This window comes from Drosophila nasuta, chromosome 2R (genome assembly GCF_023558535.2).
Source record: "Drosophila nasuta strain 15112-1781.00 chromosome 2R, ASM2355853v1, whole genome shotgun sequence".
Lineage (NCBI taxonomy): Eukaryota > Metazoa > Arthropoda > Insecta > Diptera > Drosophilidae > Drosophila > Drosophila nasuta.
The window spans coordinates 15380821-15407398 of record NC_083456.1 but is presented as its reverse complement, the minus strand read 5'-3'; the positions used below and the strand labels follow the sequence as shown (position 1 = coordinate 15407398).

The 26578-nt window shown below is 38.8% G+C and overlaps 7 protein-coding genes across 7 annotated transcripts in view; 2 read left to right on the top strand and 5 right to left on the bottom strand.

The window, feature by feature from the left end:
- Positions 1–160: 160 nt before the first annotated feature.
- LOC132784123 (V-type proton ATPase 116 kDa subunit a 1) lies at positions 161–8371 on the bottom strand. Its single transcript, XM_060789537.1, has 6 exons — positions 8205–8371; positions 3196–3333; positions 1494–3124; positions 1165–1429; positions 876–1101; positions 161–805 (listed from the first exon to the last, which is right to left on the bottom strand). The coding sequence occupies exons 2-6, from the start codon at positions 3310–3312 to the stop codon at positions 540–542; spliced, it is 2505 nt and encodes an 834-aa protein (XP_060645520.1). The 5' UTR covers positions 3313–3333; positions 8205–8371; the 3' UTR covers positions 161–539.
- Positions 8372–8903: 532 nt separating this feature from the next.
- Positions 8904–9448, top strand: LOC132784130 (vesicle transport through interaction with t-SNAREs homolog 1A). Its single transcript, XM_060789545.1, has 2 exons — positions 8904–9173; positions 9239–9448. The coding sequence occupies exons 1-2, from the start codon at positions 9012–9014 to the stop codon at positions 9446–9448; spliced, it is 372 nt and encodes a 123-aa protein (XP_060645528.1). The 5' UTR covers positions 8904–9011.
- A 345-nt stretch (positions 9449–9793) lies between these two features.
- On the bottom strand, positions 9794–11938 carry LOC132784126 (WD repeat-containing protein 37). The gene is made up of 4 exons (XM_060789539.1): positions 11792–11938; positions 11484–11732; positions 10830–11427; positions 9794–10771 (listed from the first exon to the last, which is right to left on the bottom strand). The coding sequence occupies exons 2-4, from the start codon at positions 11635–11637 to the stop codon at positions 10024–10026; spliced, it is 1500 nt and encodes a 499-aa protein (XP_060645522.1). The 5' UTR covers positions 11638–11732; positions 11792–11938; the 3' UTR covers positions 9794–10023.
- Positions 11939–11997: 59 nt separating this feature from the next.
- Positions 11998–13444, top strand: LOC132784129 (uncharacterized). The gene is given in 4 exon segments (XM_060789544.1): positions 11998–12446; positions 12506–12631; positions 12633–12712; positions 12770–13444. Coding segments are annotated over 4 exon segments (642 nt in total). The 5' UTR covers positions 11998–12329; the 3' UTR covers positions 13089–13444.
- A 435-nt stretch (positions 13445–13879) lies between these two features.
- On the bottom strand, positions 13880–20291 carry LOC132784125 (mitochondrial protein C2orf69 homolog). The gene is made up of 6 exons (XM_060789538.1): positions 20161–20291; positions 16767–17137; positions 16596–16700; positions 15860–16532; positions 15603–15768; positions 13880–15541 (listed from the first exon to the last, which is right to left on the bottom strand). The coding sequence occupies exons 2-6, from the start codon at positions 17081–17083 to the stop codon at positions 15204–15206; spliced, it is 1599 nt and encodes a 532-aa protein (XP_060645521.1). The 5' UTR covers positions 17084–17137; positions 20161–20291; the 3' UTR covers positions 13880–15203.
- Positions 17144–20147, bottom strand: LOC132784127 (TWiK family of potassium channels protein 18). The gene has a single exon (XM_060789540.1). The coding sequence runs from the start codon at positions 18541–18543 to the stop codon at positions 17377–17379; it is 1167 nt and encodes a 388-aa protein (XP_060645523.1). The 5' UTR covers positions 18544–20147; the 3' UTR covers positions 17144–17376.
- A 1127-nt stretch (positions 20292–21418) lies between the features above and the next one.
- Positions 21419–26578, bottom strand: part of LOC132784121 (sex determination protein fruitless) — a 111372-nt gene continuing 106212 nt past the window's right edge. The window contains exon 7 of the mRNA XM_060789535.1: positions 21419–24463. Within this exon, the coding sequence (XP_060645518.1) occupies positions 23973–24463 (491 nt within the window). The 3' untranslated portion in view covers positions 21419–23972. The remainder of the gene's footprint in view (positions 24464–26578) is intronic.

The window sequence follows — 26578 nt, the reverse complement described above, 5'->3', positions numbered from 1 at the left end:
AGCAATTATAAGGTGATTACAAATCAATTTACTGTTTGTTTGAAGAAATTTCTAAAATATAGAGAACCTCTTCAGTTAGTTGTAAACCATTTAACAGTGCACATCGAAATACCAAATACAAATTAAAAACCAACTAAGGTATATAATAAAAACAAATACATTGCTGCTCTCTTCTTGCTTTATTTCAATCAATTTAAGTTAAATAAATGCACAGAATTTAAAGCATGGATCATAGAATCAATGCACAAAATTCTATGCAGATATTAACATCCAGTTGAAATAATAATTAAAATTATTTGTAACAACGAATATCAAATTATTGCTTTGAAAATGATTTGTTTGAGAATACATTTAAATACAAGTATAACAAAGTTCTAAACGGATGTGGGGAATCTGTGGGAAGAGCACCACAATACTGACAGTGTCGCGAGAAAAAATAATAAGATAAACAAAAATATAATAGATAACAAAATCGGGGAAATCCATAATAAACGAGCTCGAACATATTGTTACATTTTTTTGCAAACATTTGTGTGGGTTTACTCCTCTTCTTCGCCATCAATGATTGCCTTGAAGCTGAAGGGTTGGAAGGGATAGCCGAGACCCTCGTAGAATTTGCTCATGAACTCCACCCAGTGCAGACGCAGTGTGTGCAGGAAAGCCGACAAGCCCTCCATCATCACCAAGATGGCCAAAGTGAACAGACACCAGGCTCCAAAGATGACAAATATCGCAACTGGAGCAACCACACCTTCCATTTTCAGGCCCAGCGATAGCACCATGTTCCACAACACCTCAGACAGTTCTAGAAGCGAAGAGTGAATAATATTAGTAATATTATAATACGTTCAAGTGCAAAATTAAGCTGAACTTACGGGCGTGAGCCAAGGACAAAGCCCAGAGACGCAGATACGAGGCCGTATGTGAGATGGTGCTGAGCACATATTCGATGGTGTGGATGGCCTGATGAATGTAAATCTCGGCCATGGGCTCCTCTTCATGACCATGTGCGCCGCCATGTGCTTCCTCGTTGCCAGTGGGCAATGGTGTCTCTCCCTCAGCCAACTCCATGTTGCCAGTCAGCTCTCCATTCTGCTTGACCTAAGCGAGACACAAATACAATAATCAGATATAATGTAGCATATGTTGTCTACTGTAACTCACATGTGACGATCCGCGACGTCCGCGGGTGAATTTAATGTACAGTGGCTTGCCCAGCAGCATCCAGGGAACGCAGATGAGACCAATGATCACAAAGGTCTTTTGTATACTGGGCTGGGATTCAAACATATACTCCTCGCAGCCCTTGAATGGCGGTGTGTTCTTGAACAGCATCATGTTGATGAACATAATGAGCACGGATGGAGCGCAACCGGGTGTCTCAGACTGCACCACAGCGCTGGGGCTGTATTTGAACCACTTGAAGAACCTGTAACGCAGAAAAGTTATTTGCATATGTTACATATTAATACCAAATCAATGATTTCACTTACATCATGAAGCACATGTAGCCGAAGAGCAGCAGCAGGAACAGAATCTGTGGCACAAACTCCAAAATTATGGAGGAGTATTTCTTAAAGTGCACAAAGTTGCAGACGGACATAGACACACCAAAGACCATGTGCAGCACACCAATGATGATGGACAGCTTCATCTTGAAACTGTTAAGGAAAATAATCTTGTTCTCTGCCAATTGCCAGACAGGATCCAAGCCCAGAGGATAGATGCCCTGTGCGGAGGAATTGGGTGGAAACTGCAAATGCTTGTTGGCCAGCACAGTTGTGGTATTGTAGTTGTTCACCCACTTGGAACCGAATATATTCATGGACTTGGAGAACACATCGTTGTAAATGAAGCCCGTGTAACAAGAGAATAGACCCATCAACAGAATGATGTAGCGACCACCAAAGAAAATGTTCCAGATTTCGCCGCCATTCTTAATGCGAGCCAACTTCTGCTCGGAGAGCACCATCCAGGCGCCGAAGAGCAAGAGGATAATGCCGTGACCCAAATCGCCAAACATCACGGCGAACAGGAAGGGGAATGTAATGCAAGTGTACAAAGCGGGATTGCACTCGCGATACGAGGCAACGCCATAAGCATCGATAAGGTTCTGGAAACCACGCGTGAACTTGTTGGTGCGATTGAATGTTGGCGGCTGTTCGTTCGTATCGATCACATTGAGGAACGATGGAATGGTGCTGCCGACAGCAGCCGAGCCATCGGACAATGCCTTCTGCACAACGTGCAGATCCTTGGTGGGCACCCAGCACTCGCCAATGAGGCACTTCTTCGTCACATCCATGTTGAACAGATTGAGCGTATGGTAGATGGCCTTCATCTTCTTTACCATGATCGACCAAGAGGGCAAATTCTTGGAGACGGTGGCCAACACACGGCTGCGATGATCTTCGGTCTGGCTGAGTACCAGATTCAGATCCTCTAGACGTGTGCGAACATTCCTGACCATCTCCTCGCGCTCGTTATGTGAGCTGGGACACGGATACAGCGAGGCGTGGAAGCCGGTGCACACCTTCTTGATGCGGTTCTTCAGTTGCTCGCCCTGGAAGAAGGCCACGAAGACGGTCTTGTAAATGGGATGACCAGTGGCCGGATCATTCAAAGGAGTATCCAAATCGGAACGCTTAAGGAACACATTGCCACGCGAGATGCGCCACAACATGCGCTCAAAAGCAAAGACACGCTCCCGATTTATGACACCAGCAACGAATCCCAGACGACCGCGATGCTGAGCGGTTGCCTCATCAACCACGCCGGCGCCGCGATTGCTCGAGTCCAGATTAAGCACTTCCTGGTCGGAGAAGAAGCCCTGTGTGTTCTCCAGCACCTTGCGCAGTTCGGTCAGCTCCAAGAAGTTAGACTTCATGTTCACCTCGTTCTGCGCCAGCTCAATCATCTCGGATTCGGTTTTCTCCAGATGCGCCTCCAGATCGATGATCTCACGTGGATTGGGCGCACGTGGAATGTCATCCTGAATGTCCGGCAATGAGATGCCGTCCTTCTTGATCTCCGTCTCGATGTAGCGTATCTTACGCTCAAGTTCATCACAACGCCGCACCTCCGTCACAAACTTGCGTTGGAAGACGTTCACATTGCAGTTCAGCTATATCGAACATAGAGAGGAAGGATTAACTATTGAGCTAAAGATTTGTTCAATATGCGTGTGGCACTTACATCGCGAAACTGCACACAGCCGGTTTCACCCAGCTCAGAGACGGAGGTGTACGCGGCCTCTGGTTGTATAAACATCTGGCATAATGCCATTTGCTCACTGCGGAACATATCCCCCATCTTGGCGACTCTTCACGTTCCCTGCAAAAAAAAAACGAGACGCGTTTAGTTGGAACAATCCACAGGCATGCAATTAAAAATTTGAATAAGCAAAAATCGAAAACGACGACGACAACACTACGAAGACAGCGAAGACGTCTTCACATGCCGACTATGCGGTAATTGTTTTTGTATTATTTATTTTTTTTTGGGCTTCCTTTGTCTGGCGTCCCATATCGTAAACGATATACACAACTATACTGTATATACCGAAAGCATATGTATGTATGTATGACTACTATAAAATGAACAAAACAGTCAGGCATTTTTATTGGGCGCTTTTCAGTTGTTTCTAGTCTCTAAAAGCGAATCTGTTTTTCTTATTCGAATTGTTTTCTTTTGTGCTGCAAAGATCTGCTGAGCCAACTATTTATATTCCCGTTGTTTTGTATATAATTTAAGAGATCAACAATGAATTCCTGGGCGATTTAAAGTAAATAATTAATTTATTCAAAGCTAAATGATATCATGGAATTCTTGAAAAGTTAGAAATCTAAGACCTAAATGGCAGTGCTTTACAAGTATTATCAACAATTCAGATATCTACAATAGAAATCGTCGTGATTTGAAGTACACATGACATCATATCATTCTTACTAAACCTATCATTCTCAAAATATTGTAAATTAATAATAATAATTGTTGCAGGAAAGCGTTGTTTAAGTATTATGAGTATATCGGGGGAGCCATAAAGTGCACTGCTTGCTTGCATTGTAACGGACTTTGCAAGCAGTGCATTAGGTTATCTGGACTTATTTTCTATGCTTTGTTTAGTACCATTGTTATATGGTAAAAGTGGTAAAACTGATTAAGGAAATTAACTGTTGTGTTCATCAAAATTGTGGCAAAACATATGACATATAATTCGGCAGCGAACTAGTCAAAATTGGGGGCACTTAGATAATGCGTGTGATTAATGTTTTCTGATTTAATTAGAGCGCGAAAATGTGACTTGTTCGGCGTTGCGTTGGGTGTTGCACTGGGGAGCGGCTATCAGGAGTGAGAAATGGGGACCACGGGAGCAATCGTGTGTGTGTGTATGTGTGTGTGTGTGGAGTCTCTATGGGCTGAAATGTACACATAGACACGACGCAAAGCGCCAAGGTTCATTGTGACATCATCAGACTCGAAACAGTCAACGACACGGACAACAACGACAACAGCAACGCCAACGAGAACGACAACGACAACGCGACGCGACGCACATTATCGAACTTTAATGGCCTGACCAGGAATTAGCTTTAGCTTTTTGCGGTGGAAACAAGCAAGCGTACAAACATATGCACATTTGTACGAAAATGCTGATGTATACACTTAGAAAAAAACAGTGAACGAATTATTATGAAATTAAAAGAACAATTTTTTGTGGTGGAACCTAGCATAAATTCTTGTCATGCATACACACTGTGAGTAAGGAAATATGGAAATTCCATAAAAATTATAAGCATTTTTAGAAATCCATCATAGCCAAATATTACTTAGAATCGTAATGAAGAATATCTTTTTTATATGTACATATATAGGCTGTAATGCATACACTTGAAAAACTGTATACAAATTTGTATAAAAGTAAAAACCTATTTTAAAAATAGTTCTGCAAAAATATTTGTAAAAAATTGTGTAAGATATTAAAGCATGTTTCAAAAATTCGTTTGTCTAAATTAAAATATTTGTTTTGGCAGTGTATATTATATGTACGTATAAATGTATGTGCTTATAATATATGCAAATGTACATATTAGTATGATAAATGTGCGTACATATTTACTTAAGGCACGTTTATAGCGTTATGTGAGTTTTGTTGTTGTACGAATTCTTTAGCGTCTCCATCGGTCAGACATTTTTAACTCTTTGGTTGGCTTAACGCCAGCAACAGAGCGCCAAAGGTGTTGGATCCAGACGCCACTGGGAGGATCAAGAAGTTCGAAAGCTAATTTATCTTGAACTCAATACATACGCGTTCATATGTACTATGTACATACATATATATATAGAACTGCTGATTGGTTTATCGCGCCTGTTGCTCATTATTTACACTGTGGCAAGCCTGCTGGAAACCGGGAATCGAGAGCGCTATAGTTATGCGTTATTTTGTAATTTATTTCTAATTTATCAACTCATGGGTGGTTTATTTCTGATTCATCTACACTTGTTATAATTTGCATACAAATGAATACTTGACTGCACAACTATATTTCTTTGTTGTTTGATAAGACTATAAGCTAAATATAGCAGCAATACGATTAAGACCAAATACTATTTGCAAATTGTTAAACAATGTTGCTGCCGCGGACGTCGCCTCTAAAAACGGTTTTTCATTTCCTTAATGGAAACCGGCGGATAGCAAAATAAAGCTTTATGGCACTATAAACGATAATACCGGTGGCTAATTGGAGGCGCACTTATACAAGCATTCCTGGCTATAGTATATAATAAATAATTTACAATTTTTGCGACTCAATATCGCGCCCTCAGTAATCATTACACAGCATATGCATGTGTGTGTGTATTTTTAGCACTGTCAGCAAGTCTGTCACACACACCAAAGCATATCGCTTTTAATTAAGTTGCAATTAATTGGAAACGTTAACTGGTTAAATTTCAACTTGCCTTGCAAAAAAACAACACGATATGCTGCGCTTCCAACTGAAGATATGTACAAATGAACAAATAAATACGTAAAGCAACCACGAATTTTATACAAATGAAATTTCGGTTTCTAAACACGCACAATAAAAAAACGAAAAAAGCAACTGCAAACCAGTTTAACTTCAAAACAACTAAACACACCGTTCAGTTGAGTGTTGCCTACCGTCTGTTAAAATGTAGTTGCTGCTTTTGCTCTGCTGTCGCTGCCTGCGTCTGTCGTTGGCGTTTGCTTTTCGCTGGTCATTTTCGTGAGTAGCTCGCTGACTGGACGTGGGATATATGGGTGTGTGTGTGTGTGGGAGTGCGAGTGGTGCACACATATAGTGCGCTTGTGTGTGTGTGGGTTGCGGGCCCTTGTACACGCAAGAAGCGGGTGAGTCTTAATTACATTTCAACGAAGCAACAGCAATTTGTGTTTAATGTCGCCCCCATTGAAGCGCACGCCCATGGCTGATATCGCAACGACGACGGCAACGGAGTTTCGTTCAATTTTTTTGTTTTGTTTGTTTCTCGCTCTTTGATGCGCTCTCGCTCTCTTGTGAGCTCAATGCGAATGTATGTTAGTATGTGCGGGTTTTTATTTGGTTATTTATAAAAAAATACTTCTATTGTTGCGCTCATTTATCTCAATTTTTATAACTATCATCAATAGAGATCGCATTCAGTCACAATTTGAGGTTAAATGTTGCTTGTTGCCATGTTTCTTTAACTGTACCCAGCCAATTGATAAGAAAGTAAACTGATAAACTTAAGAGAATATATTTAAATGCTTAAAATCCATGCATCACACATAAAATATATGTATATACTATATAAAAGCCCCACCCTAGCATTGATAAGCGGACTATCGTTACATAAGGAGGAGCTTTGGACTGAAGCACTTTGCAAATCGTATAATTCGCAGGAAAAGCCTTATACTCAAGTGTTATAATACGTCTTAAGTCTAGACTCCATGACTCGAAGTGACCATTTGTCGGATTTTCTATTCCCAGGCAGCAATCGATCAGGCAATAGAGTTAGCTAATCAGATTGATTGATTGGCCGTGCTTATGAAAAGTTTTTATGAGGCTGTCATAAATCATAATTCAATTGAAATTCATTGCTTCCCTCTTACAATTGAGAGCTAGTACTTCAATTGGGAAATTCAGATCCCAAATCTTTTAAATGAACTTCAAAAGAATGCAGCCAAAAAAAAGCTGTGAGCGTCACATGATATTGCATAAACTCTGTAACGAGTAACGATATTGTCGAAGTATCGAGTACAATACAGACACACTAACTACTTGCGTGACTGAGAGCATGATACAATTATACAAGGTAGTCTCGTCGGAAAATAGCTTTCGTCAGTGCGCATTCGTATTTCGACGCAAGAGGTTGTCTGCGGACGAAATTTTTAGCGCAATTAACCCTTATGCAAAATGACTTTTTGCCATGTATGCCGTAGACACGGATAGAATTAAAACATTTAGAGAATTAGAGAATTCTCATATATATTATTAATATTGTTAATAAACAATTTACATTTTAAAAATATGTGAAGTAGACATTAACATTAGCTTCAAAATATGTAAATATTAATATCATCGTCTAAGGGTTAATGCGCATTTCATTGTCGTCTCGTTCACACTACCACGCTGTGCCTCTTTCACTCGCACTCATTGCTAACATAGACAGGGTACCAGCTTTTTTCCGACGAGACTACCTTGTATAATTGTATCATGACTGAGAGATACACTAATACACCAACATACACACACATAGATATGACAGTAGCAGAGTTACGTTCGCTTCGCTCGCCCGCTTCGTTTCGCGGGGGCAGGTGGCGGTTTTCTCAGCTGGGAGCATTGACGTTGACAATAGTCTCATGACACAAGCTCGAGAGCTGTGAAAATTACTGAAGCTGCTTCGCTCTGCTCTGCTCTGTGTGAAGATCACGTGCTGTATTTACACTAGAACACTTATTGGAAAATTGCCTAACAAAAACATCTGGTTTTTGTTAATTGACTCCTTATTCACTTGCTTAACTTTTTCTTTTCTGGTTTTGTTGGTGTTCAATTGAAGATCACCTTGAATTCACACACGAACTTGTTGTACTTCGTATATACATTATATTATTGCCATTTAATCTGTCGTTCTTTTTATCTTACTTTATCGTTTTATTATTTGATTTGCGTTTGTTTTGTATGTTTTTTTTTCTTGCTTACCTTTGCAGCTTTGAGACAAATTTTTATACGAAAAGTTCAAGATTCGCCAAGCGTACGTGCGTTAAATTTAGAACTTGTTTTTTGCCCGTTGCGCTTTTAGAGGTTATTCAAAACGATCTCGACGGAGCAGACGTCTGGTCAGCACCAGCGTTCACTTGCTTGTGAATTTCGGCATTCAGCTGAAACGAGCGGGTAGCGTAGTTTCTGGTTCTCCCGCTCTATCTCGCTCTTGCTCTCATGGCAAAAGGCTCTCTCAGCTCGTAGTGCCTTTGTACCAGCGGCCTCCAACCATGCTCTGTACGTAAGTACGTATATTAACACATACACTCAGCCAAACATACACAGTGATATATGTGCGATCAAGTTCTCTTATCACCCATCGTAAGACAAAAGTCCAAGCCCTCAAGTGGTATATACGAATTCGACGGTAGTGCTCTATTTCAAAAGACACTATCAATTATTATTAACAACGCTTCCAAAAAGTAATTCCCTCTGCCTGATAAGTAGCTTGATATTGATTGTGGTATGTTTGGACTGTGTCAGTTTTATAAATCGACTTAAATTTCGCGTAGTCTAAGTAAACCGCCCGTCTTCGCCGCAAAAAGTCAATTTCAAATGTCAAATATACCAAATTATACCACATGTAAATTTATCGAATGTCTCAGCGATAGATTGTGTGACCAGTTTTTGTATATTTAATATATATTTCAAGTTAGGTCACATTGACTAAGTGAACAACGATTTGCAAAACGGTCGAACAGCTGATGCATAAAGTAAATATTGCATTTTTACCAAACTGCAATTAACATGTCTTATGGAGGATACACCCAACTGCCCAGTGGCAGTACTGAGCACGATCGTCGTCAACAGCAGGTGCTAGCGAATACCTACAATGTCCTTCAGAGTACAAATGAAAGCATTGAGAGATCCAATCAAGTCGCACTTCAGACGGAAGCTGTGGGCGCTGAGGTATGTGCATTGTTGTAATTTATTATCAGTAGCTTACTCATATACATATGTATGAATTATTCCAGATACTAGGAGAACTGGGCGGGCAAAGGGAATCACTGTTGCGCACTACCCGTAGACTTGAGGATGCTGATCAGGAGCTGTCCAAATCGCGAGTCATCATACGCAAGCTGCGTCATGAAGTCCTATACAATAGAGTGGTATTAATCCTGATAATCATTCTGGAAATCGGCATACTTGCTGGACTTCTAGTTCTGAAATTTGCCCACCTATAAGGAGAATTGGATTCTAAAGTATATCTGTATTCGGAGTTGGATATGGGGGCGTTTTTATTAAGTGATTTGTATTTTGTATCTAACATCAATGTTAATCCCATGCCTTAGACATATAGAGTGTTAAATTAAGTTTACTATAAATCGTAAAATATATATCAATAAAAAACAGCTAAAATGGTACGATATTCTGTTGTTTGTCAACCTCTTATCTACATATTTCACATTCAGTAATTATATGTAGTAAATAACAATGATATTAATATAGTATATGTTGTATATGCATATTAAATATGTAAGTATGTATAGCAGGAATATTTGGCATAAAGCAAGATTCATGCTATGTACATTTATAAAGAGAACGAGTCGTAATAAATATTTGTTCTTATTGTTTTCTTTTTTGTAAAATACTTGATATACCGATGGTTTAAGTTAATACAAGCGTCGCGTGGTTAAACCAATAACAACAAAACGTCGCTGATGTGCTCAAGAGATATTCGCTTTTCTATATTTCTAGAAGATCATCCCGATGATGATGATTTCCTTGGCTGCACTGCAGCTCAACGTTTTAGTAATTTTCAATTATCCTTTGGTAAGACTATGGACCAGCCAAATACACGTCGATCGAAGCCGCAAGAGAACAAATCACAATTCATCAGTGGCTCCTCTGCCCAGGCTACCGAGGAGACCATACGCCTATGTCCCTGGCGACTGGTGCGCGGCAAACGTGCCACACGCTGTCCATTCAAATCAAACAAACGTATCTGTCGATTGTCATGTGGTATGGCAATAATACCGCCCGTGGATACAGCTAAACGATTCACAGAGGAATCCGTGCGTATGGTGGCCAGGGCTGATCGCATATTACGCAGTTCCCATACTTTAATGGTGCGATCATCCGAGCCCGAAACCACTTTGTCGTCTCGCGCAAAAACACTCGACGTCACGGTCTCAGTGTGTCCCTGAAACACAGAAACAGCGGGTATGGCTTCACGGAAGTCCCAGAGGCGGAAGGTGGTGTCACGCGAAGCGGTAACAACCAGACGTTGTGTGGGATGCGCCGAGACATGTGTGAGCTCATGATCATGGCCCGTAAGTGGCTGCAGGGGCTGGGCCGTCTCCACATCCCAGAGTATGGCAGTGCGATCCCAGCTGCCCGTAATAATTTGATCCATGCTGGAAAGCCAATCGGCGGCAACAACGACAGAGAGATGCCCGCCCAGCCCCGTAAATTCGCACAGCGGTGTGCGTAGCGTGTCCACACGATCACGATCCTCTAGCTGCCCGTCGCTATCGTCAAGCTCTTCCTCGGAAGAGTGACCCTTTCTGCAAGATGTTAAAGAAACAATAAGCACAATAGTTGTGGTAAGCAAGCAACACTTACTTGGGCACCTCCCAGTTGACGGCAGCCTGCCAAATGTGCGCAGTGCCATCGCCACTGCCAGTCAACACTAGATCCCGATGCTGATGGAACTTAATGGAGTTCACAGAGCCCGCATGACCTTGATACTGCAGCAGACAGCGCCCACTCTCGATGCCCCATATGCATGCAGTGTGATCCGCGGATGCGGTTCCAATAATGGGCTGCCCCTGCTTGGCGGCAACCTGCCAAATGCCATCCTTGTGGCCGCCGAATTCACGCACCACCGAACTCACGACTGTTTGGGCTTTGAAGCTGGAGACAATGCGACTGGTTTGGGCTTTGATTTTATTACTTGCCTTCACCTTGCTCCCGCCTGTAGCGCTGCTCAGCTTGGCCTTGAGACTCTTGTGGGTGCTGGAGGCGGCGGCCAGCAAACTGGCGCCAATCTCATCGCCAAGAGGCGCTGATGATGGTGTGGCAGGTGTTGCAACCAGCGAGGCGCCGCCGCTGCCCGTGGCCACAAGAGCAACTGCAGAAGCAGCGGCTGTAGTACGCTGCTCCGTGTAAGGAGTCAGTACATCCTTTGTGCTGGCGGTGGCATTGTCCAGTTTGTCTTGAACTGCAAGCAATGTTTAATGTTTAATTACTGGCATATTTTATGAACGACTCCCTTACGATTAAGATTCTCCAGATATAGCTGCTCGAATTCCTTCTCGATTTGTGCAAACAGGAAGTGGAGACGTGCCCGATATGGCGCGTCCTCGGGTATTATGGAGATGTCCTCGGTGAGACTTGCGAGCCGTGATTTTGTTGTTGCTGTCGACTTCATGCTGTGTGTGTGTATTTGGGTTCAGTTTTTCTTAACTTTATTATTGTTGTGTATTTATTGTTTAAACACACGCCTCTCAATTTGCTTCCGCTTTCCTGTACAACGGCAAAACAATCTAATTAGTGGATTCGATTTTGTGGCAAGACAACTCGACCTTTATTGATCCAATCCCATTATAAGTATTTGTGTTGTGCATGGATATATGTTTTTCTTAAAGATTTGATGCAGCACAGTGTTGTAAAATGCCAATTCGCAAACAGCGCAATCTTTTGCCACACTGCACAGAGGGAGAGTAGAACAACAGCTGTTCGCATACATTGAATACATATCAGCTGATTGTGTTTAACCGCTACGTGTTTCAGCTGGCATACTAGATGTCCGCAGACTGTACGCTTCAAAAATGTATTAATTTAAAGTGTATAAAAAAGTTACTTACAAAGCTAAGCGATTACTTTTATTTTAAATTAAATAGAAAGAGCAGTAACTATTTTGAAATCTAATATTGTCAACTTGAATATGTATTTAATAAGCTAAACGGTTCAGTGGTAAAAGAAAACGCGAAGCTTCAGGGTTAACGTTTGTTGTTTTTACACTTTTTTTTTGTTTTTTTGGCCACATCGCTGACGCTAACTGACAAGCAAACAAACAATAAACGTTGTCGCTAAACTACTAAATATAGACTGCAGTTCAAAATGCGCAAAACGTGGGTGAAACGAGAAAATATTTACTACAAACCCTTTTACAAGGATAAATCCAAAATGTTCTTGTTACTCATCTTCTTAGTTGGCATCTCATTTATAGCCTATCAGGTGGGTAAAATTCTAGTTCTGTGAATTACCTGTGAATTAATAATAAATTGTGTTAATAGGCCTTCTCGCTGAATCAACTGCCCAGCGTGCAGCAGCTGCGACGCAAGCACAAACAAATGATGCAGTCGCTAGGCAGCAAACAGCGCGACGTGGATGACTTTGACGGCGGCGGGGGGAGGCGGTGATGGAGCCGGAGTTGGGTTTGGGGCTGGAGTTGAAGCCGTTGTAACTGCCACGCAAGATGCAGACGCTATAAAGATTATACGGTATGCGAAGCATTTAGAAATCTAAAGTGTAACCATAACAACAACTTCTTTTTTTAGAGGCACACGCCTTTTTGACTACGATGCATACAAACCCAATTTCGAGGGCAACTTCAAGTGCCTAGACGGCAGCAAGGAGATTCCCTTTAAGCATCTAAACGACAACTACTGCGATTGCGAGGGTGATGGCAGTGATGAGCCGAGCACAAATGCCTGTGCCAAGGGGCGCTTCTATTGCAAATACCAGAAGCGTCATTTTACGGGACGTGGTCTCGATGTCTGGGTTTGGACGTCGCGGGTTAATGACAACGTTTGCGACTGCTGCGATGGCAGCGATGAGTGGACGACGCATGTCAAATGTCCGAATAGTTGTGCGTAGTCTATTTATTGGGGGGAACATGCTTAGAGCAGAGATCACCAATTGTATTTTGTATAGTTGTAGGTGAAACTATCTCACACTCACATCTCAAGGAAGATTAATCCATTAAAATGTCAGTAAAAGTCTGTAAAGCGCATCACACGCGATAGTTTAGAGAATTACGATGATATTGTAATTTTACATACACACATACATATATATCATAATAAATATTTTTTTAAGTAGATCGAATAAAATAAAAAAATAACAACCAACTATAGATTGTTCTGGGACGAAATTAGCGAATAAACCAATTTTGTTTAATTTAAAATATGATATTACTTTTTATACCCACCCTTCCATCTGAAAATACACGATTTTGATTTGAATTGAATTTCTTTTTATTTTCAGACTCTCGTAAATCAGTAGCCTGTTATACAGAGAACTCTATTTTTTGTTATTTGTATTTTTTTTCGTATAATTAAGAAGATTCGTAGCACACAATTTAATGCTCTTATCAACATAAGCATTTTTGTTTTTTATTTTTTGGTTTAAAATTCTTTTTTCAAGCCGAACTACTTTTAGTGACAATTTTGAACTGCAAATTCTACAAAGGTACGAAACGGTTGTTGTATCGAATTAATAGCAATATTTTTAAGTATATAATCACTTGATATTTGTATTAAACAAACACACGCTATGTTTAGTCAGCTGCCCGTGTTGTTTATCTGTTGTATAAGATTAGTATGTAGATAGATACTATAGAGAGGGAATTATAACGTTGTGTTACGGTTAAGGAACGTTGTCGTATGTAATGTTGATTTTCATATTTATTTTCTTTGAGATGGGTGGATGAGGAAGGACAGCTTATGAATTTTCAGCAGGACAAAGGGAAAACTACGTACACAATACATAGAGCAAATTCTTTTTGTTCTGCAATCTTACAAAATTCATTAAATAAAGTATAGTAAAGGCAATTACATTTAAGGTTTCTTTTTGATAAGCCTATATATGTTTTGCATGGATTTTGAACTTAAATTATGCTTACTTAAACACTAATATAGTAATACTTAATCAGAGTTTTTTTTTGTTTTCTTTCTATGTAGAATATTGTTTGGATATTTGTGGCTCTCTGTTTTGTGTGATTAAAATTAATATTCTTTAATTTTGTAAATTCATTGAACGAAACGTCTAAATGTGATTTCAATGCGTATACATTTGACATAAGTAGATGCAAGGGAAAATTGGAAAATATAAAATATTAAAATTAACGAAAAAAAAATTAAATATTGCACTGACGAGATGTTACCTCAGCTTCAGTTTTAGCCATTTAAAAAATAAGTTAAGATATACAAAAAAAAATAAATAAATAGTTTTAAAAATGGAACATAACTTTACATTTACTCGACGACCTTTTCACATTTTGAATCAATTGACACGCAAATGGGAATACATTTAAACAGATCTATGTATGCATGTGTGTTTAGACACGGAGAGAGAGGAAGATAGAGAGAGATATTGGAGTAGAGGAACTTAGCCTACTCTTAAACGAAATTAGCTGCGTAAAATGTATGTATAGGTAATTAATTATTTAATTAATTAATTAGGTGTACAAGTCTAACGGCAAAGCGTATAATACAATTTTTGTAGTTTGCGTTTGGAGCGACACTGATGATGGTTGTGCGAATGATTTGGCTGATGGTGATGGTGGTGATGATGATGGTGATGTCTGTGGTGCGAGTGCTGATGTGATTGTTTCTGTTGCTGTGCTGTGTGGTGTAGCAAGTGCTGTGATTGCTGCTGTGCCTGTTGCTGATAGTGAGGGCGTGACAAACTGTGTTGTTGTTGTTGTTGCATATGGCTTTGATGATGATTATTTACAAGGCTCGCCGTGGCAGCCGCGGCCGATGTTGATGCAGCACTCAGAGCCACCGCTGAGGATATCAGTGCCGCGGCTAAACGAGATGATGGCGACGCTGACATCGACAATGACGTTGCCGTTGCGACATCCGTAGCGAGCAGCAGTTGCTGCTGTTGCTGGCGCAGCTGCTGCAATTGTAGTCGCTTGGCAGCGGCGGCGCCTTTGCGCATCGCATGCAAACGCCGCCTATGATGATGTGGATGCAATTGAAGCTGTCACTTTGCCTCTTCGCTGGCGTCCAGAAGATTGTTGCTACTGCTGCCAGCGCCGTTATTGGTTGCGGCTGCCGTTGTTGGCTGCTCGTTGTTGCCGCCATGTTGCTGCTGCAGCTGCTGATGTTGTTGGTTGAGTGAATGGACATGCTGGCAGAATGCTTGCAGCACCTCAAAGTGTGTCATTAGATTCGCCGGTTGATTATCGTAATGCAGATGCCTTGTAATTGGAGCATTCAATCGCCGCAGCATCTCTGTAAAAAGTTTCTCCTCCTTCCGTATCCAGGGCCGTCGATCATCCTGCACCTGGTAAGGTGTGAGATGCACGTGTATGTTCATGCCTACAAAAATAGAATAGATATAAGTTTTTTTAAGTACATAAAAATAATTGTCATATCGTACCCATTCTTGTGAGAGTCTCGAGCAGACTTCGTGAGGTGATCCATGTGTTCTTTTGGCCACCGTGTCCACCATCCAGCCAATACATGTCTGTAATGCGCGAGAGTAAACGACACATGCTACTATCGTCCGGCGTCAGTGTTTTCAAATAGTGAAACTCGTAGATAAACTGCAAAAATATTTAAGAATACATAGTAATCAAGTAATGCATACGGCTGCAGTGTGCAAATAGAGAGATTTTTACACCAAATGTGACTCACTTGATTGAGCACGACGCAGCCCTTGCTGAACCCAATTAGCACCAGCTTGGACTTGTCTAAATTGAGATTCTCGCGCCACCACAAGGGATTATTATCGGACGTCGGTGTCGCCGGGCGCGGTTGCTGTGGCTGCGTTGGCAATGTGGCTTGGGACACCGCTCCACAATCGTTGTTGCTATTATTGCTATTGTTGCAATGCTCCACGTTGTTCGTCGTTGGCGGTGACGCTGCCTTTGTAAGCGTTTGCTGCTGTTGCTGTTGGCTATGCGACTCCTGTTGATGACTGTTAAGGGCAGCAGCAGCATCTTTGTTATTGCCATTGTTAATGTTAGCTGACACATTATTTGTTGACGCGCCCGTTTCCGTGGTTGCAGCAGCAGCAGCTGCAGCAGCCGCCGCAGCAGAGACTATGGGAAAGATGACAGCGCCATCGGCATCAACAGTAACATTTTCCTGCACTTGGAGTATATCAATGTCCATTTCTTGGCTGCTATCGCTGCCCGTCGATGAGGATGAGCTGGACTCCGAGTTCACAGTGGCATTGGAGAGCGTCAAGGCAGCGGCGGCAGCAGCAGCAGCCACAGCAGCAGCTGCTGCGGCGGCTTGCGCCGCTTGATCGAGTATCTCGTTCTCCGGTATTGAGATCAGGCGCTGCGACAGATTCTGCAGCAGTCTACAAACAAAATAATAGGAAATTAAAGAAATGCATTTGAAATTATTGTTCCGTTTTACTCACTTTTCTAAGTGTTGCAGCGCATGGTTCATAGGCGTATGATCTGGAACGCCCGCGTTATTTCCCCGAACAAAATTGTCGAAGCAGCTGAACGTCTTGAATTCCATGCTGCAAATATGGACAACAAAATTGTAGAATAAATATAGCAAACAATACATCTCAATGCTAACTTACCGAACCGGCCGTATGACTATGATGTGAGAGCGCGGAAATGCTTCGCGCAGCAATATCGCAGAGTTTTCCAAATTGTACTTCATGTAACCGCGACTGTCGCGATTCGTTTCCATGCTCTCCGGAAAGTCTTGCACGTCGCCGCCAAAATATATGATCGCCTTTGAGTCCTCCACATGTTGTGATTGCTGGCGCACAATGGGCGGACAGTAGACAATGTCGTTGGCGCGATTCTGGAAACCGGCCACAGAGAAGATGCGAAACGGACCGGCCGAAGTGCTTGGCGTGCATAAACGCTCCCCGCTGCTGCCGCCAAGCATGCCCTCGAAGTTACGTATCCGCTCTTGCAGTTGCAGAAATTGATCAATGGTGAGCTGCAGTTGGGAGCGGCAAACAACGCACAACAATTAGCTACTTGCAGATATCTTTCATATGTATACAATTCTTTTTCCTTCACTTCTGATCTTTCCTTTCTTCAATAACTCAAATTTAGACGCAAACCCTAGCATGATTTTCAACCAGTGCTTAGCAAAGACAACAACCAAATTTAAACAATCACACACGCACACATACACACACACTTCACACATCTTCTACTACTCCTGCCACTGCTTCAGTAATAATCATTCTCATACAGATCCCGAGGATCTCCACAACAGCCCACGAAACGCAGTCGCGTATCCTCCACGCACAGTTTGGTGTCCTCCTTCATCTCCTTGAGCTTGACGCGCACCTCCTCGCGCATCAGATTGCGACACATGGCCACCAAGCCCATGCCCAGCAGCATATAGATGAAATTGATGGCTAACTTTGAGTGCTGATCTGCGATACGTTGCAGTTCCGACACTTCATTGGGATCCGCTGCAATATCTTCTCGCAACTTTTGCGTTGCCGCATCCACATCTGCCGCTGTGGTCAACGAGGCACCGGGCACAAAGTCACCAAATCCAATCTTACACAGCGATGTCATGCAAAAGTAGAAGCTATTAAGGAAGCTCCACTTCTCCCAGTTGGCAAACATAATGGTACCCGTCAGAATATAGAACATAATGACCCAAAGACACGCTGTCGATGGCACAATGATCTTCTTGCGCAGCGTCAAGGCGCCAAGACTGCCGCCACCTTCCAGCGCCTCCAATCTGGCATCGTAATTCTTTTCCTGGGTGCAATCATGCAATGAGCGATAAAGAAACTTAAAGGAGCGGGCGAGCACACGACCCATATTGAGAAAGTAGAGGATATAGAGCGGTATACCGAAGGTGGCGTAGATGACAGTGAAGCCCTTGCCCCAAGGGGTGCGCGGCACCATGTTGCCATAGCCGATCATTGTGATGACCGATAGACAAAACATCAACGCTGCAGGAAAACTCCACATGTCGGCTGGACTGCGTCCCACATAACCATTCTTAATGATGGCAGCGATCTCTGCTTGATATTCCCTCAGTACAGAATTCGTTTCATTCACCCAGAGCGGCTTATCGATCAGATTATGCTCCTCGGTGATGTTCCACAAACGTTGCGAGAAATTCTGTCTCAGTTCCAGCACATGAGCTGTTGTTGTGTCCACAAATTCACGTTCGATGTGCATAAAAGTGAGTGCTCCAAAGATGGCATAGACCACAATGAGGGCTCCAACTCCCACCTGGGTGCACATGAAGGTGACAAAGTTGCGACAACATCGTTTCACACGCTTACGCGGCTGATTACTGGGCGTCGTCGAGGAGACTGTGGATGCCACGCCAAGCATTTGTGGCGAGTTGCGTTGAAATTTGTGCGACATCTTCTTTGTTGCAGGTGTTGCATTTACATAGTTATATAACTATATATATATATTCGATATCAGTTTAGTTTATATACTTTTCAGCAGCATGTGCGTTCAGTTAATTGAAATTTCCAAATTTGTGGTTCTTTTTTTTGGCTTTCAAATCAGCACACTAATGCTATAAATAAATCGCACTACAAAACATTTCCTTCTCAAGAAAAACGTGCTATATCTTTATATCATTGGATCGCACTCGATGCGCTCAGCGCGGCCGCCAAAATTCAACTGTTTGCTCCGCAAAAGAAAATAAAAACCTACACACACAATTAGTTCTCTTGGGACTTGGAACGATTCTACGAATGAGTCTGGGGAGCAATATATACATATATTGTATGTGTGAAAGAGTCTGAAACAAGGGTTTTTCTATTTTCTATTTTCAATTTTTCAGCAGCAATATTTATGAACTTTGCGCAAAAATTGAAAGAAATAAAATCGAAATAATTAATGTTTATTTATGTTTATGGCGAGTGTTTTTCTATTTGTCTGCGATTTTTTTGATTAATGGCTCAGTGAAGCAAGAAATGTATCTAGATACATTTCCTTTATTGAATTCATAGCTTCAACTGATAGGTTTGGAAATAAATAAACTCTCTATCAACGATGCGACCTTTATAGTTTAGCACAAGATTAGTTACTAAATTATTAATTATGTATAATAATTAAAAACATAAAAATAATCATGATATGATGAAAAATCCGAACAAAATTATTTATATGGATATTTTTATAGTGCTACCAGCAGCGACGCCGACTGCAGCAATAACAACATTGGAAGCAAAACAAAGTGTATGTAAATATAAACAAAGAATATGAAAAAAAAATGCGAACGAGAGCACAAAAATACAAAAAGATAGAAAACAGCAGAAAAAGTCAAATGAGCTGCGTTACAGTGAGGTCTGCAACAAAACGAACGCATAATTCTTGAAGAGGGAAGTCGGATTTTGATTTCACTTTCGCATTGGTTGCAAGTTGCAACTGCCGTTGCACTTGCATAACATGCATTTCCCTTGCAATATTTTTTGTGTTTTTTTTAAGGGTCGTTAACATTCTGCTTAGCCGGTTTAACCTGTAGACAGACAACAGATACACAACACACACACACTCACACACACACACAGAAGAGGCAGCAAGAAGGAAGATCAATGAATGCGCAAAAAAACGGGTCAGCGACGATGGGTTGCGGTAGGCGAACATTGCAATTTTACGTGAGGGTTGTGGGATTAGGAGGGGTAGGCGTGGGGGTGGTGCTTTGGCGCTTCCAGCAGCAATAACGACGCCGCAGCCAACGCAGGCGATGGATGCAGGCAGCGCTGCCCGCAAATGACCCTGAAGATGTGTAACGCCAGGGCCAAAGCCAAGCGCAGCAGCGAACAGCATAAAACAGCAGCTTTGAGGGGTGAAATGCGTAGCGACGAGATGGATTTTTTCAATACTCACACACTTGCACACTACTTCAGCCACACACATATACACACACTTGCACATATACTATTTCACATATTTATGCAAAAAATTTTCAGCGCACCGCGCGAATTTTGCAATGCTTTCACAATTTGTTGTGCTTTCTTTACTTACGCCGTTTTTTGTTTTAATTTGTTGTTATAATTTGTTTAGTTATAAAAATATTCCCGCGTCTTTTGCTTCTATTCCGTTTTCTTTTATCTCTACGTCTGTATTTTTAATTTCGTATTTTCGCATTGATATTTTTACTCATAGCAAATACGGGCACACCACACCACTTCAAAATCGCAAAGCTGGTCACTTTGCTGTCTGTGTGACCGTCATGTATGTGAGACAAATACTGAAAATACCGTCATTGCCATAATGATGCCAGTATTCGAACCTTTTTTTGGCGGTGTGGCAACTCTTCTTGAATATTTGTGAATTGTTCTTTTGAAAATATGGCGCGTAGCGAACACTTAACTATTTGCAATTAAAAGACGATTGTTTTATCTGAAGTATAATTCTTTATTATAAAAAAAGAATGTAGATTCATAATTACGATGAACATTAAGGTATCGGAAAGAGGAAAACTTAAATTAGGGAACTTTGAACCATATGATTTCACACTTACATTAAAAATCATGAATTAGAATAATATAGTTGAAAAATAATGCGTTTTACTATTCATACTTACTTAAATATAATACACTTGTACGTCGGACAATCAAAAGCTGAAAAGAGAAAGGCTTCCCAAACGACCCCTCGAACCTAACCATTTGAATTGTGCTTCCGACTTAGAGAATGGGTAACAAACACCATATTCGAGTAGCTTATTTGAAACAATGTTATTAATAATAATCATAAATTTTTTATTTGGTTTTATTCCGTTTGACATTAAAATGCTGCTAGTGATTTATATTTTTGATTGGATTTGAATAAATTTGCAATATATGCATATGCTCGCAAGCATATTTATTATGTACTCGCATGAGTGTATTTATGAATTGATTTATATTAACTGGTAGACGTCAAAAAATTATTTAGTTTATAATAGTTGCCATTTGTGTTATGATTTAATGTGTAATAGTGAAATGGCACACATACATACATACATTACATTAATATATATGTGTGCTCATATTTGAGCATTAATATTATTATTTGTATTATGAAATTATCGAGTGCAGAGTGAAAGAATAATTACATCATATTATTGTTATAGAAGTCAGTAATCCCCTCCTATAGTAAGCATCCTTTGTGTGTGACTACAATTTTCAAATGTTTTGTATATAAAAATACTTCAGGATCCAGTTAGTTTATAGTAGATAGAAGTGCTCGAAAAAAAGGAGCAATTCTTTGGTATAGTAATTTGTTTTTTCTTTAGTTTGTTGTTTGTTTTTTTTTTTTTAATATAATTTCATATTTATTACATTTTTGGTACATAAATCTGTGTGTTGTGGTTTGATTTGCCTTAAAAATTTGTGTGTTGTTGCCGTAGATGTTGCTGCAATTTTCTTGTAGTAGTTGTTGTTTCTTGTTTGTTGTTGTTGTTGTTGTTGTGTATTTAAGCTGAATTGTTATAGAACTAAATAAAATTATAATCATATATATAATTTTGTTGTATAGTATATATATATATACATACGTAACTTAAAACAGTGCACGAAACTAAATTGATGTAATAGCAGTAATAATTAATAACTAAATAATTATTTTATACATTTTGTGCTTTGGACCGAAATATAACAATTTTGATAATTACTTAGTTAACAAAGATAATCAAAAGGCAAGCAACAAAAATGATCAAATATATTCAATATTTAAATATATATGCGTAATAACAATATTTCGATGTTGCCTTTCCTTAATTATATTTGTTGTTTTCAAGTTTTGTGCCGAAAATATCACATTGATTTTTTATTTTTATTTTTTTTTTGTTTGTGTGTGTTTGCTTTGTTTTTGTGTGTTTAGTTTGTAATCATTTTGAATAAGTGCCAAACCATAATTTTGCCTATCACAAAATGTTTAAAATTAATTACATAACGCAAGGACGTTCAAATAGAATTAGAATAAAGTTCTCAAATGGTCTGATGGATTCTAATTAGCATAAGTTTGTAGTAGTATTAGTAACTTACAAAAAGTAAGTTGTTTTTGTTTTTGTTTTTTTAAATTTGAAATTAATATTGTTTCGATTTGACATTGACTTTACTTAGCAACGTCTGATATGATTTTTTTTGTTTTTGTTTTGAATTCAACTTTGATTATATTTAAAGTTTTACACAAATTATTTAATTTATATATTTTTATATGTTGTTTACTTTATTTTTATTTATTTTTTTTGTATTTATCAATTAATTTTTATTCTTGTAGTTGTATTTGTATTTATAGTTTGTAGTTTGTATAAATATATAAGCAAGCTTATTAATTAATGTTTAACAAAAAAATGTGAGGTGGTTCAAGTGGTTCGCATTTAGTCTAAAAACTTACAACTTATCAAGAACTTTAACCATACATACAAAAAAAGGTTAAAAACACATTTACACGCTCAACTAAGAATCTAAGAAAACAAACAATTCAAAAATAAACAAACAAACATTTCAAATGATTTGCCATTTACTTATGTATGCGCTTGTGTGTGTGTGTATATTTGTGTATATGTGTGTGTGTGGCAATTAAATTAACATAGTAGTAGTAGTAGTAGTTTCTATTTGATTTTCTTTAAAATTAAGCAATCCATCAACAATAAAACTGAAATGCATCTGAGGTATATCAAAATTTCTTCGTAGTTCTTTGAGTAATGTGTGTAATGTACTCTTTGCAAATTATTATCAATACGATTAAAATTAGGTGGTAAAATTAAACAAATTATATATACAAACATATACATATATGTATATGTGTGTGTGTGTGTGGGTGTGTGGTTGTGTGTGTGTATGCAAACTAAATACTAATGTGACATCTGATATTTATGAGTAGTACGAGTAAGGGGACTTTGACTGTTTTACATTTAAATTTTACTTTAACGCTTAACGTTATTTTCTTTTCTTTTCTTTTGTTGTTTTTTTTTTTTGCAACTAAACGCTTTACATTTATGTGTATATATATAGTATATATATTCATCATATCATTATTATTTAAATTTGTAATTTTAATTTTAAATGTAATTATAATGTGTAGCATATGTGTGTAGGTTTATTTTTTTGTGTTTTCTTTTGTTTTGGATTAGGAAACAACACGCAGAAACCTTTAAAGTTTTTTGTTTGTAGTTCGATTTAACATCAATTCAAATTTCGCTTCCAATTTTCCAATTTCCTTGTCAAGCAACCGAAACCGTTTTCAAGTGAATATATATATCGCGCTCTCTATATCTCGATTAGTCCTCCTCCTTTTTCATATCAGTGTGTGTTTTTTATGCATCTTGCTCGTTACATTTGTTGTTATTAGGAAAAAAGAGAGTTAAAACTAGCCATTCATATATGGTATGTTCTTTGTATTTATACTAAGCATATATACGTAGTTATATATATTTATATCTGTACTTGTATATATGTATGCCTGCTGTATTATATTGTTATTTATTTATTTAGTTTTTAGTTTTTCTTTTTAGCATCTTCGGTTCTATATGTTTTGGGTTATTGCTTGAGGCGTTAAATCGAATTCATTTCATTATTTTCATGTACAAGCGACTTTGGAGGCGACTAAATGCAAAGGATTACATACAGTAAGGATCTGTTTTTATACTATTTTTAGATATCGATGGATGTTCATAGGACTCCCAAGTCAAAAATAACTTACACTTTAGTAGGAAACGCTTTTTTCTTTTTCTTTTAATAAATTTGCGCGCCAGTTTTCATTACTTTCTTTTATATATATTTATATATATTTTTTTGCTGTGCTTTGTAGTTGTAGTTGTTGGGATTTCTCTCGCTTGCTGTTGCATATCCTTATATCGAGGAGTTCAGCTTGAGCAGACGATCCGGATGCTTGACCCGCAGATGCGAGCGCAACGTGTCGATCCGACTGTAGGTGGCCGGGCAATAGGGACACATCGATCGCTGGGCGGTGTGGGAGTGAAAGTGATGCCAACGATTGGTGACCTCCTTGCCGCAGGAGCGACAGCGCCACATGGTGCCGGGATCGCGGGACGGCGTGAACATATTGTGGTACGACATGGTGTGATGTGAATTGTGCCCGGTGCTCGTCGGTGTGCTGGATCCGCCCAAGGCGGCCGCGTGTGCCTGATTATAGCCACCGTGGGCGGGGGGCGTGCCCCCGGCGCTGTTGTGGCCATTGTTGCCGGCGGCGCGTATGTAGTGCAACGGATTGTATTCGCTCTTCAGGGCCGCCGACAGATGCATCCCGAAGGGGGCCGGGGGCGGCGAGGCCGACGATGAGGTCGAGAGCGGTGTCGAGAGATGGTGACGAACAGAGGCGCCTGTGTCGAGAACGAGAAAGAGAAGAACAGACACACAACAGCCCGTCGAGCGGGACGAAAATCAGCCCAGAGAAATAGATCTTATTGTTGGTATTTTTTTTTTGGTTTTGAATTTGGTATTTTTTTTATGGTAAGGAGATAGAAACAAAGATAGATAGAGATTGAGAGAGAGAGAGACAGAGACAGAGATAGAGAGAGAGAGAGTGATAGACATAAGGTAAAAAAAAAACAAACAAAATAGTATAATTCGTTTTTGTGAGCAAAATAATATGCTGTCAAAGGCGAATGAGAAATACAAACTAAAGTGGCGTAACAAACTAAAGACTAAGTATTTAGATACTAATCAAAAAAGGGAAACAACAAAATAAAAGAGGAGAACAAAAACAATGTAGATATATAGAGGTATATGTATACATATATAGTATGTATGTATAATGGGTGTGTGTTTTGGCTAACTACGATCAAGCAACTTAATCAACAAATTATGCGAATAAAATACAAACAGATTCACATAGATCAGATCATGTATGTATGTAGGACTATATATGGATAAGTAAGTATATTAAAAAGAAACTAACTAATAATAATATATATGGGAAAATAACTAAAACATACAAATCATTATTAATCTGGAGAATATGGGACACTAAGTCTCACATCTATTTTTTTATGTTTCAATTCGATTTCCCTTCATATTCAAGCGTGCAAGTTTTTGATTTTTGTTTTTTTTTTTTTGTGTAATAATAACTCAGTATTCTTGCTTAAGAATAGTTATAGAAAATATGTATATATATAGTATATAGAATGCCTCCGTTGCGTCTGCTGAAATATTCGATTTCATAGATTTTTGATTTTCGATATAAATGAAATTAGTCACAAATCAGCTGCATCAAATTATGATTAGATAAACAGTACATTGAGGTGTATATAGTTTATAATTAAGTTTTGAGCACAAATGTAAACACAATTGATCTGATGACAATACAAGTAATAGTGGTGTGTGTGTGTATGTGTGCGTGTGTTTGTGAGTAATTAAATTAATATCATTTATTGTTCTTTATTTCGTTATTTTTGGGTGTAACTCATTTGTGCGAAGAATCATTTGATTTTGTACTTTGTTCTTTTGATTTTAGTTAAACTAAACTAAGCTCAAAATGAAAACCTAAAAGAGGAAGATAAATATATAATAATCATACATAAAATATGGGTATATACATATACATATATATATAGAATTAATGTAAATTAAGTAAATTATTATAAAAGTTAAAGGTAAAAAACAGGAAATTGGGCCGAGGTTTGAAAATTGTTGACACAATTTCTATGTCAAATTCGAGTATGATAATGTTTACATATGTGTGTGTGTGTGTGTCTGCAATTAATGGTGTATGTGTGTATATATAGATATATTCGAATATATATTTTCTTGTCTACAATATATATATTGTATATATGGACACCCCCTAAGTCTTTGGAAGCACAATTCAAAGCGTTCAAAGTTCAACTCAGAAAGAAAGAAAAAGTGATCACCATTTTGTTGTTTTCGGTTCCATAAAATTCAATTTATTAGCATTTAAAATTTGTAATTTTCAATTTTAAATTTTAAATTGTTAAATTGAGTGTCGATTGATTTGCCTGTTTATTTTCTTATTTATCGTTTATCATTCACTTATATTGTTTATTATTATTATTTATTACTTGTGTTCTTTTCTTTTTTTGCTCTGTTGATGTTGATGAAATTAATATAACGCTGGCATTATGGGTAGAATGTTTATTAAAAATGTTTTAAAATATATATGTAATCATATATAAAAAAAATTTTAACAAATGCTGCAATTTGCTTAGCGTTAATTTAACTGATATTTTCTCTTGTTTGTTTGTTTGTTGTTGTTGTTGTGGTTGTATTTTTTCATTTTATAAATAAAACTAAAATTATTTGTATTGCGTTTTATTAATACAAGTTATATTAATACTTATGAGCTAAGATTACATTGAAACTAGTTAAAAGTTTATAACTTTTTCATATATCGAACTGCAACAAATGCGCTAAAATTGCTCGGCTGTTAAATTAGTTTATATTTATTTATATATTATATAAAAAAACAATTGTTGTTG